This window comes from Typopeltis vanoorti, chromosome 7 (genome assembly GCF_054136105.1).
Source record: "Typopeltis vanoorti isolate ZY-2024b chromosome 7, IOZ_Tvanoo_1.0, whole genome shotgun sequence".
Lineage (NCBI taxonomy): Eukaryota > Metazoa > Arthropoda > Arachnida > Uropygi > Thelyphonidae > Typopeltis > Typopeltis vanoorti.
The window spans coordinates 142,621,384-142,640,951 of NC_143555.1; the positions used below are offsets into that span (position 1 = coordinate 142,621,384).

Below are 19,568 nucleotides of genomic sequence, written 5' to 3' on the forward strand. Positions count from 1 at the left end.
TTATATTTCTATCATCTAAGGCACATTGTACTGTATCAATCCACCTATATCTTGGTCTTCCTCTGGGTCATTTTCTTGTCGACCTGCTGGCAGAGGACACTTGTTTTGCTAATCTTTCCTTGCCCATTCTGTTTAAGTGACCATACCACCTGAGATTAGCTCTGCTAACGCATTCCTGGATGCTGACAATGGCAAGTTCTTTCCTAATATGCTTGTTTTTAATATAATATTGCCATTGATGCCATCTGTGCATGCCTCTAATCTTTCTCAGGACTCTCATATCTGTGGTCTCTAGTCTTTGGTCAAGTGTTTTACTTCTGACCCAGCTCTCAGATCCATTAAAACTAGTTTGAACACTGTCTTGTCTACAGCTAATTTAGTGTTCTGACTAATTTCTCTCTTATTCCATATGAATTTATTCATTTGACTTCCTACCATACCAGCTTTGTTGATTCTGTTGTCTATTTCCATATTTAATTCACTTGTCGTAAAGTGAAGTTCTGATCCTGATAGCCTCTATTTGGCCTGAATCCAGCTTGTTCTTCACCAAGCTTTTCACAATTCTTCTCAACTGTTTCTCAAGTATACTTGCATAGATCTTGCCAGGAACACTCAGTAGGGAAATACTTCTGTAATTCTCACATTCAGTTTTATTTCCCTTTTTATATATGGGCACTATTAGAGCTCTGCTCCAATCATCGGGAATTCGTCCCACTGTCCAGGCTTTCTGAACTATGCAGTGCAGCCACTGTAAGACTTTTATACCACCATACTTCAGTATTTCTGGTCGAATATCATCTACTCCTGCTGCCTTTCCACATTTCAAGCCTTTGATGGCTTTTTCTACTTCAAGTATGGATATGTATTCCTGACTGTATAGTGTTTTTTACCACTGTGCTATCACTGCTTGTTTCATTTAGCAATTTTTCGAAGTAATTACTCCATACTTCAAGATGGAAAATTTCTAAGGTTCTTCAAAACCTCCAGAATATCTTACCACCTTCTTGATATTTATTTTCTATGTTCTTGCCAAACTCCTCCCATGACTTTTGTTTAGCTAGTTTTACACAGTGCTTTGCTTTCTTACATTTGTCTCTGTATTCATTAAGAGCAAAAGCTGACTTATTTGCCAGGATCTTTTGATATGATTTCTTCTTTTCCTTCACTGCCTCTTTAACTTCCTGTGTCCACCATGGAGTCCTGATTTTTCTATTCTTGCAGGCAACCTCACCACATGCCTCTCTGGCTGAATCAATCAGTGTTTTCTTCAGTTCTTGCCACTGAATCTCCAAGATTTGGTTCCTGTTCTCTAACTCTTTCATTTTTTCTTGAATAATATTTGTGTATGTTAGTCTACAGTTCACATCTGAGAGCTGCTCACTCAACTTTTATTTGCTTTAAAACTTTCTTACATGTTATTCTTTTCAATATGAAATTCTGTTTTATCCTGCTCAAAACTAAATAGTGATTGCTTCTAATTTCAAATCCTCTGTACACTCTGGTGTCCTGAGTGTACAGAGGATACTGAGTGTAACATGACTGTCAACAATAACATAGTCAATGAGACTTTCTTATTCCTTGCCTCTTCTCTCCATCTGAATTTGTGCACATTTTTATGTTGGAACATGGTCTTAGTAATAACCAGTCCATGTCCTGAGCAGAAATCCAACAGATATTTGCCATTATTATTAGCTTTGCTCTTTTCTCCAAATTTTCCCAAAATATTTTTGCATGCCTGACATTCATTTCCTCCTCTGCTATTTAGATCCCCAACAAGGACCAACTTTTCCTTTTTCATTGTGTCAGTTTGCTTTTTCTAAAGCATCAAAAAATTCCTCCACTTCTACCTTAGTAGAACCTTCTGTGGGACCATAGGCACAAATAAGTCTCATTGTCCAGTTCTCCATTCTCATATTTGTCCACATCACTCTACTTGAGACTGCCTGCCATTCAAGAAGATTACCCTCGTATTTTGTTTTGAATACTATGGCTACTCCTTCTTTTCCTTGATTGTCATTGCCTGAATATAACATTTCGTATTTATTGCTCAGAAAGATCTCACCAGTTTTTGTCTTTTTTTGTTTCAGTCATCTCTATTATATCGATCTGGTACTTATCTAATTTCTCCGCTAGCTCCATTTCTTTGCCATTCAGGCTTCTTATTTTGATAGTACTGATCTTTAACTCTGGTGATGTTGAGTTGGGGTGTGTTTTCAGATTTGTTCCAGTAGCTGACTTATCGCTGTTCGCCCTGGTGAAAACAATGGGGGCCTTGTTTAACCGGTGATACCCCAGCCTGCATGAAATTTTGTCATGTACCATCATTTGGTATTTTGGTTTAACCAATAGGAATACAATTTGGTCAGCTAAATCCCAAATTGCCAGCCCATCCTCGTTCATTCAGTATCCAGGTAGATACCCAACAGGGTGCACCATGAGAAGGTGAGGATTGGACATTATTAGGTCAGAAGCCCTGGTCAGTTCTCCACATTCCTTTAAAGGCTGTGTAGAGGTCTCCTCTCAGTTATACTGCTTTGACCCTTAAGCACCCCATAGTTTTTTTTTAAAGATTATATAAACAATGACATATCCAACAAAAATATATTTTTATTTAATTCAGGTAATTCATGTAAGTTAAGAAAACATAAACTATGAAACAAAATACATAGTGTACACTTATAAGGATATAAATTGTACGTAAACATCATTGCTTATAATGCATAAAATGCTTTAGGCAAAATGAAATAAAATGCATAATTTAATTATCACTGTCTTCAAAATGAACATTTCATAGATGTTCTTTATTTACGAGTGGCCGGATGTCGTCATTGCTTGAAATCTCTTGAACATCATTTGCATACTACGGCTGGTTTAGTTATCTAGAAGTCAGTAATAAGACATTGCTTACCACTATGCTGCAATTTTTTATTAAGTTCATAATACAGAGCTAAACAAATATCCAATTGTCTTGTGAATTTTCTGGAGCCCTCCATTGTGAGATCATTATCTATAAAATAACTTTCTTGCCAAGTTCAATACTTCTGCTAATTTCTTTAAACTGAATTCTTTAACGGAGTCATTGCAATCAGAATCTTCGGCAGAACTTTCCTCATTTCGATGTCATCTATTAATTCTACCAGTTCCTCCTCGTTTAAATGTATTTCCCCATCAATTAATTCACTAATTTCATTTTCAACCATATCTCAAAAGCTCTCTAATTGGCCATTACTATAAAAATTAAATTTTCACATAAAAAAAAGCATTACATATTGTATGTAACTCACCAAAAAATAAAGTGCTCAGCTTGAGATTAACACACTTATGATTTTTAATTCTCTTTCCCCACAGAAAACGAAGACAATTTTTAACAATAAGTACGTTATACGGTAAACAAGTGATGTACATGTGTGCTAAAGGGTATTTCGTCTAATATAAATTCACTACTTATAACTACATGCGCGATAGGGAAGATGCAAATTTAACTGATAAAATTTGATTTTTAAGTTGAGCATTGAAAATTATCTGAAAAGATAGAGTTACTACAGCTTGTAGACTGTCTTATATTGAAACCTAGTTGTATAAGTACTGCATTCAACAAGGGATACTACAGTTTGTAGACCGCATTATATCGAAACCGCGTTGTATAAATATCGCTTTATACGAGGGTTACCTGTATATGCTTAGTCTTACTGGAGCTGGCATGTGTGGTTAAGCGATAGCGATATGAAATAATTTAATTGCAGTTATAAGCTAATAAACTTACCATATATTATAATCTTCAGGGAATAACACAATGTTGAATGTATATTATAAATTATGTTGTTTACCATAATGTTTCTATGTCAAATACTCGTGGTGTGTGAGCATTGTAGTAACGGCAGCCGTTTTGTAACTCTAGTTTCGCTTTGGATCTCGGTAACAGACATGCACATTAGTTGTTGCTTTTAGAACAATCCTTTGTATATAAAATTATTTTGTGCTCAATTAAAGGCAAGTGATATACATATTCCAAGGAGCAATTTGGAATTTGCAGTGAAAGTTCTAATAGTGGAAATGCATTTGGAACTGCTCAATTAATATATTCTTGTTATTTGTGAAATGTTTCTTCATGCCTACTTTGGAAAATTGAAAGATAGATGCATTAAAGGAAACTTTTGTGTGGCCAAATGAGAATACAGAACATTTAACTGAATGCTATCTTCAGTTTGTGTTTGTAGAAATATTTTGTTTTGTCTCTCAATATTGAATAGAATATAACAGAAAATCGAGCTCATTTATGTTATTTTTAAAATGGCCATTTAATTATTTCTTGTATCTATTATTTATTGTATGTTTAAAGTAAATATTTAAATTTTTTTTTATAATTGACAACACAACATACTGATCCTGAAGTCAATGCACTATCATAGATACAAATTTGGAACATTCTAACCAAACAAAAATTAAATATATTATTTTACTCCATGACTGCCTTTAAACATAGGTGGGAAATAACATCCATAGAGTAGATCAAACTCACACACACATTAACACGTTCATACAAAAAACGTGACAAACACTTCGCGTCAGGAAGCGTTTTCATGTTTATCGTACCAATGGAACTTCTCATTACTGTTTGTGTGCTGCTTTTACGTCATATGGGCAGGAGGAACTGATGCAAAGTTTATATGGCATGTTAGTTGCAAATCATTTGGTAGAATTTTATTTGAAGTTAGTGCAATCTGTCTTGGTGACATTGAAAATTTGGACACTTGTTTTTAGTTAGATGCTGTGTTTGGTGGTACAACAAACGGTTTTGCTTGAGTCTATGCAACATAGTTTTTGTGGCAGGTAACATGTTTCATTAGATATTGCCATTTTTATCCCAGTTGTCTCTAATTGCACAATTTGTTGACAAATATATTACATAGACTACAAATGTCTCTTTACCTTATTAAGTGATACAATAAAAAGAATTGTTTTTCTTGCTTCTGCAGTATATAGTGGCTGGTAGTCATTTATATTTCACAAACAAATCCCTTTCCATCTATTCATAAGTGTTTTTTTTTTTTTATAATTATGTCCATCATAAATGCAGATATGAAAGTAGAATTTATAGGATGGATCACGTATTCTTCACTCCACCCCCAGATACTTATAACACAAGTGCACATATATCACAGATGTAAATTATTCATAATCCATTTTACAGTACTGAAAGTATTTTTATCATGCCTATTCTTTCTCTTCCTTAAATTTGCTATTCTTTACATCTTTTAGTAAATCAAGTATATTAATTAATAATCAAATATCATTCTCTTTAATTATTGTTTTTTAATATATTCTGAAAAGAACGTTCCTTTTCGCCTATCCCCCTCTCCTCAATGCAGGATTAGTTTCAATTGAAGAAATCGTTACAAATCAGATAGCACATCTGATGATAGGCAGGAACAAAATTGTCGGTAATTTCACTCGCTTTGCGAGATAGTTAGGTTCGCAGCGAGCAAGCTATTATCGCCCTGACATGAACGTGTTAAAGTATAATAATCTCACACATTAATAATATAAAAAATGAGAGCAGCTAGTAGAATGTGAGAATGAAGTCTTTAATATATAACACCTCCATAGAGTCCAAAGACTCATAATGAGAAATCCAAACTGTCTGCACAGTTTCTGTCATACACCTCTCCTTGAACTCATGGACAGACAAAGCATTCACAACTGATGACAACCCATTCTGCTCATTACACCCTTGCTAACCACATTCTTCTAGGTATGACCTCTTGTTCTGTGTCCTATAGCCAAGTGTTGAAATATTACAATTAAAGAAATCAAGTGGTCTTTGGGTGATTATGTGGAATTAACTTGACTAAAATACTGTGTCAGCATTTCTGTTTAGAATGTTTGATCAATCAAGTATGAAAACGAAACAGAAATTTCTGTTGTATACTACTAGGCTACTCAAGGTGGGGGCTCTTGAGTATGCCTTCTGGGACCCAATATGAACAATTTTTATATAGTGAAATTATAACATAAAATTATTTGTAAAACAATAATATCAGCAAGCAGCTCAATAATTGCTTGCCTACTTGCCAAATCATGCATTTTAATCTTGGCTCAAGAATATTTACAGCTCCTTTAGTCCCACTAATGCTGTAATGTTATATCCAGTAATATTACAGCATTATTATTAAGCCCTTAATCTTATAAATCCAATACAATAAAACCAATCTTTTGGCATCCAGCACGCTAAAATATCACTTATTTCATTCATCCCCCAATTGAAAAGAATATTTGTGGTATAATCTTCAGTCCAAACATCTGAGTATGTGAAAGTAATAACATGCATCTTACCACTGAGCACTTCACCTATTCAAGTGTTGATAATGGAACATACATTGCCTAGTCTGGTGTATAAGCAGAATTTGTTTGCCAGTGAAACATTTTCACCTTTCTCGTCCAAACAAAACTTACATTTTATAAAAAGATCAGATATGCTATTGTTACTTTAGATAAACTTAACAAGTTAATTACTCTGTAAATGTTTGTTTTATCCTATCAGAATAACATATTTTCACTAATTTTTTTAAAATAAAAGTAACTAGCCTTAAGCAAACTTCTTCATGAATGATATTTTATTGAGAAATAATGCAGAGTGTAGCCCAGTCTGTAACAGTGATGTCATTTCTTCAGAAAAACCAAACATTCAAATACCATCTAGAATGCACAGAATCTTTATAGGGTTTTTTTAGTTAAGATGATTTAACCTGTCTCACATGGAGGTGGTGGAAATTTTCTTCCTGCAAAAAAGCCATAATTCCAAACAAGCCAACTCAAAATAGTGTAGAATAATGGAATGCATAGTATTCATTTATTAAAATATAACTTCTAGTAATTTGAATGGTGTGTGTGCAGTACTGTATCTCAAGGAGCTATTATCTGGCTAGTTAATTTGTCCAAATGTGGCTAGATGGTAGAGAAGAGAAAATCAGATAATAGATATATTATGATTGTATATTTTCTGTATAACTGGGCCCAATAAAAAATACCAAATACACATTTTCATATTTAAATCAAAGCTTGCTTAACAAAAATTTTATTTGATTAATATATAGACGTATTATTTTATTTGCTACTTAGTGTTTTTATGTGTTAAACAATCATTCTTTCTCCTTATGCATTTTTGATCATTTGTATAATAATTTACTACTTTCAGAATTAAATAAATCATTACAAAAAGTGGAAGAGTTGCTAAAAAGAAAAGAAGAGGAATATGCTGAACTTGAATCTGAAAAATGTGCTTTGAAGAAATTGGCTGACAAAACAGAGAAAGCAAAGTCTAAATTAGAACAGGAGGTAAATTTTTCCCTGCATTTTTTATCTGTCATTTTAAATTATTAAATTACCGGGAGCATGAATAGTCTTCAAAATGTGTGTTTAGAGATTGGTCAAAGGAAATCATGTTAATCAATGCAAATCATCAATACTTGTTAAAGGTTTTAAGGAATTTGAACCTAATTTCTACAGTCTGTGTTGCTGCTTGCTTACTTAGAGAAGAGAAAAGATGAACAGAAATCAAAGTTTGATGGTGGAGGCCATTGTAGTTGTTACGAAGATGACAAAGTGGCATTAATGATTAAAAGGACAGTGGCAAGCAAGGAGAAGTGACTGGCTGCTCTTTTGTACAAGAACTGGATGGATCAGGCAGCACCTGTATATAGTTGTCAGTCACCTAGATTTCAAGGAATAATGAGAAACTGAAGAATCTAGAGATAAAGTGACAACATTCATATCAGGACTGTAAAATGTTGGCTGGCACTATAGATTACAGAAATCTAAATTCAAAAGCGTGGTGGATGGGAAAGTTGCTCTGCAGCCACTGCCTGCATACTACTTCCTTTCTTCTTCTTCAAGAAAACTAGTTTCTAAAAACATTGATGCCATACTATGTTATACAGTCAATTGCATTGTTTAATGCAATTGACTGTATAACATAGTATGTTATACAGTCAATTGCATTGCATATTATGGAATGTTTTCCATTCCACAATTAATTCATCATATTAATTCATGTTATTCAATTAATTCACCCTCAAAGGATGTATAGGATATATGGTAGTACTTCTTAATCAGCCATTTTCTGTCTGCTGCTAGATTTTCCCCAAAGTCCTCCATTCGTTCCTATCTTGAACTTTTTTATACTACTAAGTTCCAGCCATCTCTTTAATCTCATCTGCTCACCATTTCTTTGGTCTTCTTTCAGTTCTCTTGCCATTTCTGGAATGTTTAACGACTATCATATCAACTTTGTCCATTTTTGAGTGTTACATTTTGCCATTTTATTAATAGTACAACCATTGCCATGGTGGCAGTATTAATAAAATATGTTATTACTAACTGTTAGAATGCTTCCAAATTATTTTGTTTATTTTTCAGGTCCCCAATACTGTTGCATTTATATTTTAGTCTTGTAAATCTCTGCTTACCGCATCAATCTATACAGATCTTAGAGGTCTTCTCTGGATCTTTTTCTGGCTGTCATGGCATCACATGTGCACCTGTTTTACTATCTTCACACTCCTTTTAAGTGACCATAACTACTTCATATTTGCTTACACGTTCTCTAATGATAATGCCAGATTCCTTTCTAATATCTTCATTTTTAACATGATTCTGCCATCAATGCCATTGGTTCACTCCCTAGAATGAGATATGAAAATTCTCATAGCTCTGGTCTCCAGTCTTTGATCAGCTGTTTCATTTCTAACCCAACTTTCATATCCATAAATTAAAATCAATTTAAATAAATCTTGTTCAGTATATTTCAGACCCAGATGTATCCTCATCACCTCTGGTTTTGGCTCCCACTGATGAGACCTCAATAAAGGCCGAAACCGGTCTGGGTAGTGACCCCTTCCCATAATGCATAGCATTATACATACTGTTATGTCTTGTTTTATCTCTCCTTTGACTAATACTATTTTGGTTTGGTGGTCACTACTCTTTCCTTTACCTTAATATATATGTTGGCCTCTATCTGCTATCTTTGACCCTTATATATCTCTAAATCGTCTCCTTAACATTGAGTATGTAATCCTACTGCCTATATGACAATCTCTAAATTTTGGGCCCCAGAAAATACCTATTCCCTGATCTCTATAGGTCATCCACATTTGCTCAGACAAATTTATTTCCTGCGCCAGCCTGGGCTTTGATGACAGAGTCAAACTTGGCCTGGGATGGTTATAGAGTATCAGATGCTACTAACATAATTTGCTTAAAATCAGAAGCTGTAGGTTTTCTAGTCTGTTTGCAGTCATGCCCCTTTTTCTTTCTCACTTAGAATGTCCCGCCGCACATGTATGGTCACCAGGTTTGTATTTTTATGAAGGGTCTAGGTCAGTCAACATGATCAGAAAAACAAGCATGAAAGGTAACATACAAGTTTAATGAATTCATAATTAATTACAATACAAAGACAAAATTAATATTAATGTTAGGTTAAAACTCTTACGTTTCTCTCACTTTCTCATTCTCAGATAGACATGGATTTCTTAATCTTTACAACACTATTCCTTCAACTTATCAAATATTTAGTTTACAACTTAATGGGAGCCAGCTAGGTATTTGGCACATTATTGATCTCCCTCGAATAGGGCACGACAGAATCTCTAGTAAGTTAATAGTTCTCAGAATTCAGTTTAATGGTATAAAGTCATACACACATATATTAATTCTTCATGCTTATCCTTATCATAAATTCGAGATACACTTTCTTCCGTTCTGTAAGTCAATTTCTCTAAAGGCTAGAATATGTAAAAGTACTTATCTACTCTATCTTGAGTTCTTTCGGGATTTTCTCCGTCCTTCCTTCTTGCGAGGTTCTGGCTGCCTTGGTTTTGTTGCCACATAGGAAGCACATGCTCCCCCTGGATCGGGTGTTCAGTTTCTTTACAAGGGATTTACGTCGATGCTGTTCCTTACCGGAGATCAATTCTCAAGGATAAGAGCCGAAACATGACTACGCGAAGCACACGGTGAAAATACAGGAACAAACAACACAGGGGGGGGGGTAATTCTGTGTTGCGGGTTTTATACACTCCCCACGAGCACCACCTTTCTGAGTTTGATCTCTCGTTTCACCCTTTCGATTCGTCCCTGACTGGGTGACTTCACCATTCCTCATATGGGGCTTTCCAATTCCGGGAATGCGTACATCTTGATGTTTTCTCAGAGGTAGCACCCACGCTGCTATTGTAGTATTGGGCGACCTTTGCCCCTTCTTACCGAAAGATTGGCATTCTTTCACGTGTAGAAATTCGCTGAATATTTACTCTCATATGAGCCCTTTTTTTGTTGACTTACAGTTACAACAAAGTACAAACACATTAACTACAATACAAACAGTTCTTATTCTAATTTGCCAGTTGTTATTTCTTTTAAGACAGTTAAATTTTCCCAAAATGATAAGTATGCTTATTTAATGGATATCTTCTGTTAGACTCTGGAAAGGTGACCTCATTTAGAATGAGGTTGCCCGTTTCAGATCTAACAATACCCATAAGGATATGTTCTTTGCATTATGGGATACTAAGGCAAGTGATGTGAAGTTATGAGCTTCTATATACAAGTTGGCCCAGTCCTGAAAATACTTCAGGCTCAAACTTTGTTTGCTTACACTTGAATAAGGATAAAACCAAGTATATAATTTCTTGGTATCTTTAATTTATAGTAAAGTTTGGTAGTGGAGGAGTAATGGTGTGTGGTGCATTGAGCTGGTTTGGAGTGGGACCGCTGGTAGTTGTCTGTGGTTCCATGAAGACAGCTCAGTATTTTGATATTCTGGATAATCAGGTGCTGCCTACACTGTGAAGTTTTTATGGAATGGACCCGCATTACTGTCTAGATGACGATGTCCCATGCCATAAAAGCTGCAGCTGTTATGGAATGGTATGAAGAAATGGGTGTTAAACAACTGCCCTGGCCTGTAGAGGTCTTAACCTCAATCTCATTGAACACCTGTGGGACAAATTGGAGTGGTGATTGAGGTCCAGAGCAGCATGTCCTTGATCTGTGGTTGAACTCAGTGCTGCTTTGATGGAGGACTGGAAAAAGAATCCCCCCCCCGATGTCTGCCTCACGTTGGTGGAAAGCCTCTCTCAAAGGATGCAGGAGGTGATCAAAGCCAAAAGTGGACTATAATAAATTTAGTTTAATCCTTTATCCAAGTGTAAGCAAACAAAGTTTGCTCCTGAAAATATCTTCAGGACCGAGGTAAGATGGTGCAAATCAAATTATACACATCTGCTTGCAGATATGTATAATGCTATGCATTAAGGTAAGGGCCAATACCCAGACTGGTTTCGACCTTTATTGAGGTCTCGTCAGTGGGAGGCAGACTCAAATATGGAGATACTAAGGCAGAAGCATTAGGAGAGGTCACATTTACCTATACGAGTTGGCAACAGGTGTACCACCTTATTATTGAATTACTCGGGATTTAGAGAAAGATGTTGGAAGTTTATTTTGAACTTGGTTAGACTGTAATAAATTTAGTTTAATCCTTTATCCAAGTGTTTGCATCTGAAAATATCTTCAAGGCTGAGGTAAGGTAGTACAACACTTGGGCAACTCGCAGCAAAGGTGGACCAAGCTCTGATCACTCCTTGACTCAGTATCTCCCATAATGCAAACCACATCTCCTTGCAGACATGTATAAGGTGGTGCACCTGTTGGCAACTCATATAGGTAAATATGACCTCTCCTATTGCTTCTGCCTTAGTATCTCCACGTTTGGGGTCTGCCTCCCACTGACAAGACCTCAATAAAGGTCAAAACTGGTCTGGTTAGTGGCCCTTACCTGAATGCATAGCATTATACATGTCTGCAGGAAGATGTGCTTTGCATTATGGGAGATACTGAGACAAGGAATGATGAGAGCTTGTACCACCTTACCTCAGTCCTGAAGATATTTTCAGGCAGAAACTTTGTTTGCTTACACTTGGATAAAGGATTAAACTAAATTTATTATAGTCTAACCAAGTGCAAAATAAACTTCCAAAAACTTATACCACCAAAAGTGGACATACCCAATATTAGGGTTCACCTGCTGGTATCAATTGTAAATTCATAAAGTATCTGGACAATTATTGGTAAATAGTGTGCATGCATGTGCGCATGGTGTGTGTGTGTGTGTGTATATATATATAATTATTATTATTTCGGGCAGCTCCAAGGAGTCGACAGACTCATCGAGGGAGGCCCTAACATCATGTCAAGAACAACTATTCGACAGTCACACAGTATCTATCATACCTTGCCTTGAACTCATTCACGGTCATAGCACCCACAACAGACTCTGGCAGCTTATCCCACTCATTCACCACTCTCCAAGTAAAAAACCTATCTCTAACACCCTTGCTAACCACATTCTTGTCCAGCTTCCATGTATGGCCCCTAGTCCTCCCACCACCAGTCCTATTCTGAAAAATATCTTATGAATTAATCTTATAGAAACCCTTCAGTAATTTGAATGTATCAATCATATCACCCCTTTTCTGCCTATCAACCAATTTTTGCAACCCACAGATCTTCAACCTGTTCTCATAAGGTTCATTCCATAGACCTGCTATCATCTTGGTCACTTGTCTCTGGATCCTCTCCACCTCCTCCCCATCAAGAAGAAGCCCTGGTGCCCATATCTGGGCTCAGTAGTCTAGATGGGGTCTTATCAAGGCTCGATATAGAAGAACAATAACTTGTTTGTCTCTGCTTGTTAAAGTATTTTTCAGCAACCAAGTGATTTGATGAGCTAATTTAGCCACTTTTGCGATGTGCCCCATAAACTTCAACTCCCTATCCACCAACATTCCCAAATCCCTGGCCTCATCAATCTCCTGGAGAATGGTTCCACCAATGTGATATACTACTGCTAATCTTTTCACCACAAAATGCATAACCTTACACTTTGCCACATTGAATCGATATCCATTTTCCTTAGCCCAGTCCTCCAAACTATCCAAATCATCTTGCAGAATTTTGACATCCTGTGCACTCACTGTTGCTCTACCCAACTTTGCATCATCAGCAAACAAGTGAACACTTCCTCTCAGATCCTTTCTTATATTGTTAATGAACAAATTGAAAAGTAGTGGTTCAAAAACAGAACCCTGTGGCACACCACTACTCACAAGCCGTCTTTTGGACTCTACTCCTGAATAAACCACCACTCTCTGATATCTCTCCATCAACCACCCTCCTATCCATCTCACCAACCCTATATCCATCCCCATATGCTGCAGTTTACTGACTAAAAATCCATGTGGTATCCTGTCAAAGGCCTTAGCAAGGTCCAGTAGAATCACTGTAAACCCATTACCCTTATCCAGTTCAGCCATCACTGTGTTATAAAACGTGAGCAAGTTACTGAGGCATGATCTACCCTTCACAAAACCATGTTGTCCCCCATACAGTATCCCATTTTCATCTATCCAATCCTGTATTTTTCTCTAAGACCTTGACAACGATTCCTGATATGCTAATCGGTCGGTAATTTACAACAGCAGTCTTGGAATCTCCTTTATGCAGTGGAACTATTTTCCCCTCTTTCCACCCTCTCGGGACTAACCCAGACCTGAGACTCAAATTAAACAAAATGGTCAAGGGCACCGACAATTCTTTAGCTGCTTCATTTACGACACAAGCTGGTATACCATCCAATCCCATAGATGTATTGACATTGAGATTTTGTAATAGACTACTCACCTCCACTTCTTTTACCACAATTCCCGTATAATCTATTGGTTCACTCATTCCTGCAATGTCACCACCTGGATGATATATTCTTGCAAAGTGCTCGCTCAGTAATTCAACTATATCAACTGATTCGGTTACCTCCCTACCATCGGCATTCTTTAAAATCATTTTGCCATATACATTTTTTCTTTTACTTGCAACATATCGAAAAAACTATTTGGGATTCTCTTTAGCCTGCATGGCTAATGTTCTTTCATAATCTGTTTTTGCTTTTCCTACCACACTCGTTACCCTTCTGGCCTGCGCTTTATACTGTTCATGTGCCTGCTGGTCACCTTTCTCCTTAAATTCCCTCCATAGTTGTTTCTTTTTTTGCAGCTCAAGCTTAATGGTGTTATTCATCTATTTAACCCCTACTTGATTTATTATTCAGACTCTAGGTATACAGTCAGCCATTGCCTCATGCAAACACTTCCTAACCACCTCCCATGCACTATCAACATCTCATCTAGCCCTTGCAGTTTTACATGCCATGGCACTGAACTAATCAAACTCCCAAGCTTGTCGTACTTACCAGCCCGATAATTCCACATGTACCCTGTCTTAATTGTAAATTCTACACCTTTAGCCACCTCCCAAGTCAAGACCCTATGATCACTCTCACCAATTGGTGGCAATGTGGTCATATCATTACAGCCAAATTCTCAGATGCAATTACTAGGTCAAGCACTCTCTGACCCCTAGTATTTTCCATTACATGCTGTCGCAGATAGTTATCCCTTAATAATTGCATAAAATCCAATTCCTTCCTCCTATGTGTCTTCTCCTCCTTCCAATCAATGTTACCATAGTTGAAATCACCCATAATAATTACCCTCCTTCCACTCATTTCTTCTATTTGCTTATGCATACTATCTCCACCATCTATTCCATCACCTGGTCTATAGCAGCACCCAACTGTATATTTTGTTCTGCTAGTTTCAATCTCACACCAAATAGCCTCGAATGTGCTCTTTTCTCTATCCTGCAGTTCCACTTCTGTTCTCCTTGGCTGTAGCTCATCAGCTATCATCAATAACACTCCTCCCCCATTTCATTCTCTCTGTCACTCCTGAACACACCATACCCCTCACATTCAATCCCACTAGCTATATCATCTTCTGTCAGCCATGTTTCACTAATGCCAATAACCTGTGGCCTGCAAGTGCCAACCAAGGCCAAAAATTCTTCTTTCTTGTTCCTAATACTTCTGGCATTAGTATACATGAATTGCAGAAGCCCATATGTCCCATCCCTATTTTGAGGCCTTATACTAACTATCCCATTCTGATTCGTAGTCTTTCGTACTCGCTTGGGCATATTACACACATTCATACACCCAAAACTGTCTCCCTAAAGCCTACATATCTACTCCCCCCCCCCCCTTAATAACTCTAGTTTCCCTGATTCTGCACATCCACTTCCACTACATTCGACAACACCTTTTCAAGTCTCCGTACACCAAATGCATTCAAATGTACATCCATCTTATATAAATCCTTTTGCCCATCAAACACACATCCACAAATTCCACACCACTCATACTGCATAATTCACGCATAAAGTTATTTGCAATTATGGCCCTCCTTCTATACTCTTCACAGTCATACCGCGACAACAGGCTCACCATCCTAAATCTCTCACTCTTCTCTTTTGCTACCTCAAGCAATTCCTTCACATACTCACTCATAGCCATTTTGTCTCCTTTCAAATCATTTGTACCTGCTACCACTATCAATTCTTTCACCCACTGCTTTTGCATTCTATTTGACTCGCTTACATCCTTAACGTTCACACCAGGTTGGTACGATTTTGTTAAACTCTCAACTAACACACCTCTTACTAAGGAATCTCCATACAACACTCGCTCTTTCATTTTGTTTACACTCACTATCATACTCTTATTTTTTCCATCATAAGATGGATGTAACTTACTGATAAATGGCAAAAGTAAACTACACTAGGTAAACATTTTTGCCAATGCTCCAGCTGCCGATTTGCCCTGTGTATCGCTCCGCGTAACCGAGCGATCTCACTCATTGCATCAGTCTCATCGTTTTTATTCTCTGATAATTCATTCATTCGTTCTGTGTGTTTACCTTCATTCTCACTTTCAACGACACTCTCACAGCTATCTGGTACTACCTCGCAAATATCACTATTTTCTAGATTCTCACTTTCAACAACGATATCACTCTCACGACCTGAAACGCTCTTTAAATCCTCACATTCTTTACACTTTCTGCACACATTCACTCCACTATCATTGTTTAACCTGACTCCAATCGCTCTCCTCAATGCATACATTTTGCAAACAGTACACTGAATCAAATCCTTTAAATTAAAATTTTTAGACAAAGATGGCAACCTGGACACCATCTATGTTGTATTCCTCTTTATGGGGTCCATATGCATGATAATCGTATCTATCAATTTACTATTTAAAATACCCAGAAAACGCCCAAAAATCACCCAGACACGCTAGAATACGAAAAGTAAACAATACTATGTAAATACCATGCAAATTCATTAATTATTACTCAAAATGACATCTGTTTAGGATCTCTCCACAAACACTACACACCATGTAGCCCTCTAGTAGCTATCATCAAATATGTATGTATGTGTGTATAGACACACGTACACCTAAAATGATAAGAACTTCAATCTCTTTCTGATAAAAATTCAAAGTACATAATAATGTACTTTGAATTTTTATAATTCCATTACGAGCCCATCACGATTACCAACTGAGCTAAGGTAGCCTGATATTCAAGAATTTGATACATAATCCATTGATCCCAATGTACTTTGTATAGTATGATGAAATCTGCTATGCTGATCAATGCAGAAATGTAAGATTAACTGGTTAGCTTTATATAAAATTGTAATAAAAATCTTCCATATAACAGAATTAAAACATCCAATCTGTCTATAAAGGAAATTTTTCTTTTTGAACATAAAAGTAACAATTTTAGATTTATTAATGTGTCACCCTATAACTACTGAAAATGGTGAAATATTTAAGATACATGTTAGGCCCAATGGTCTTCACAGCTACGTAAATTCACAAGAAACATAATTACTGTTATGATAATTAATCCTGTCTAATGTAGTTTGCTTTGTCTATCAACCCCCATTTGTTCTCTGGCCAAGTATGCTTGTCACAATGAAAATTTTCAGTTTCCGAGATGAAAAACCTGTCAACCTCATATGAGCCCAACTAACCTTTAGTTGAAAGCTCCCATACAAGTTACACAAGCTGTATAACTCTTACAGCTTCCATAGCTGTAAGATTCATGAGCTAAGGTAGCCCGATATTCAAGAATTTGATACATAATCCATTGATCCCAATAATCAGTTCTAAAATATAAGAATATAAAATAGAATCGTATTTTGACATAAAGTTAATTATATGGTACATACAGTATTCTATACTCTTCCCCCCCCCCCCCCCAACACACACACTATATTCTCTGGAGTAATAGGTCTTTTTCTTTCTTCATCAAGTCAGAACAAATCACTTGAATAGTTTTCCATAGTATACATACGGTACTAAGGAAGAGAAGTGCGTTAATAGTTTACTAAATAAATAAATCATTACCAATTTTTATGGATTTTTCATTAAAGTTGTGGTGAATAAAACTGACTTTTGTTACAAGTTTATTTATGATATATTTCCAGGTATCTTCATTGGAATTGGTCTGTCGGCAGCATGAGACTACTTTGCAAGAGAAGGATGCAAATATTAAAACACTTACAGATCAGCTAGAACAACACAAAAATATCACAGAATTCATACATAACCTTAGCAGTGGAAAAGTTAATATATCTAATCTTTTAAATAAATGATCTTCATTCATTTCTTTCTTTCTTTCTTCCTTCATCAGGTATAGATTCTTTTTTGGAGAACACTTGATAATTTATTTTTACCTTTTTTATTTTTAAATAAACCAGAATATACAACACAAACTTGAATAATTTCTTTATTTCTTATGGATCGATGGATACACAAATGTTAACTTGTAGTTTATGACTTGTTTATTAATGTTTAGCAACTGTCATATATAAAAGGCAGACTGCTTTTCCTGAACAAAATCATCTCCAGTTCATTTTAATAATAGAAATTAATAATTCATTATATTTTTCATATGTTAAGCAGAAAGGATCAAGTCTATTCAGTGGAGGGGAAGACGGTGAGGATGGCATTTCCAAAAAACAGAGGTAGAGGGAATGAAAGGGGAGAAAAAGAAATAGGTTAGGTTATGTTATGTTCGGAACTGGATTGTAAATAGGTATAGACAGCAGCTGCTCTTGTTCTTGCAATTTTGGAAGAAACTGGAGGAAGGATAGTGGCTGGTTCAACAGAGAATTGTCCATGAAATTCCAAAAATACTCATACATCTTAGAACAGGCATAAGGCAAAAACTGAATATCTGTGAGAGAGGGATTCATCAATTAGTCAGATTACTGTTTAAAAGTTATTTGAGTGTGCCATCCCAAATGTGTGAGCAATAGTCTATGGTTGGATAGATTTGAGATTTATACTGGGCATCTGAAAAAGAACTCTGGGGTTTCTAACAAAAGTATTTTCTATTTGGACAGCCATATAATGGTTTAAGCATATTTGTGAAGCTACAGTATTCAAGTTGTAGTTCAAATGTTGTCCACCAGATAGTGGTAATGACAGACCAGATAACTGTACAGACACGTTGTGCTGCAGTAATGGCATCGCCACAAGAGAAAGCACAGCACATGTTATTTTCTCAGAAATGAAGTTAGTGACAACTGTCCAAAGGAATTTCAAGCAGGAATATGGTAGAAATGCTCCAAGTGACAAAAGCATCTGTAAGTGGCATTAACAGTTCTTGGAAACAAAGTGTTTTAAAAGGACACTCCAGGTAGGCCTACAATGTGGGGAGAACATGGAACGAATTCAACTGTCTTTGCAGTGTAGCCTGAAACATTTGATTCATAACGTGAGTCGTCAATTAAACATTCCTAAAAGCACAGTGCATGATATTGTTCAAAAGATGTTGTGACTTCATTCTTATAAACTGCAGCTTGTTCATCACATCCAGCCTATTGATAGACCACAAAGGGTTCAGTTTGTAACCACATGTTAGACCTCACTGCTGAACATGACAACTACCCCCAGAGAATTTTATTTTTTGATAAAGCAACATTTCATGTGCATGGAGTTGTGAATTGCCATAATTGTCAGGTGCAGGGGAGTCAGAAAATCCACATGAACTGGTGGAGTTCGTCTGTAACAGTGCAAAAGTCAATGTCTGGTGCGGCATCATACATGATCGCATTGTTGGGCCATTTTTTTTTAAATGAGGAGATGGATTACAAATGTGGCATACCTGGACATGCTAGAGAACTTTGTGTTTCCCTAGATTGAGAATGTGAAGGGTTCATTTTTCAACAGGATAGAGTCCCACCACATTATGCAGCAATTGTGGTGGACTGTGCTCAACATTTGATTTTCAGGAAAATGATTGGGACCCCTTCTGCCAAATGATTGGCAGAAGGGGTCCCAATTCTTGGCCACCATGCAGTCCCAATTTGACTCCAATGGATTTCTTCTTTTGGGCTACATAAAAGACATTGTGTATCAAGAAAAAATCTAGCCCTTACCCACTTGTGCCATAGAATAATAGCAACCATAGAAGCAATTCCTATGGATATGCTTATCCAAGTGTAGTCTGGGGTGAAATTTCATTTTGATGTCTGTAGAGTTGTAAATAGTGCACACATTGAGTTACACTAATAGGTAATCAAACTTGTGA

At 36.5% G+C, this 19,568-nt stretch overlaps 1 protein-coding gene across 3 annotated transcripts in view; it reads left to right on the forward strand.

Moving 5' to 3' along the window:
- The window catches only part of LOC150105143 (protein CIP2A homolog), a 251,661-nt gene extending 233,926 nt beyond the window's left edge, over nucleotides 1-17,735 (forward strand). For all 3 annotated transcript variants that reach the window (XM_090396177.1, XM_090396179.1, XM_090396178.1), the window contains exons 22-23: nucleotides 7,196-7,335; nucleotides 17,458-17,735. In XM_090396177.1, coding sequence (XP_090252303.1) covers nucleotides 7,196-7,335; nucleotides 17,458-17,625 — 308 coding nt within the window. In that variant the 3' untranslated portion in view covers nucleotides 17,626-17,735. The remainder of the gene's footprint in view (nucleotides 1-7,195; nucleotides 7,336-17,457) is intronic.
- Nucleotides 17,736-19,568: the final 1,833 nt, after the last annotated feature.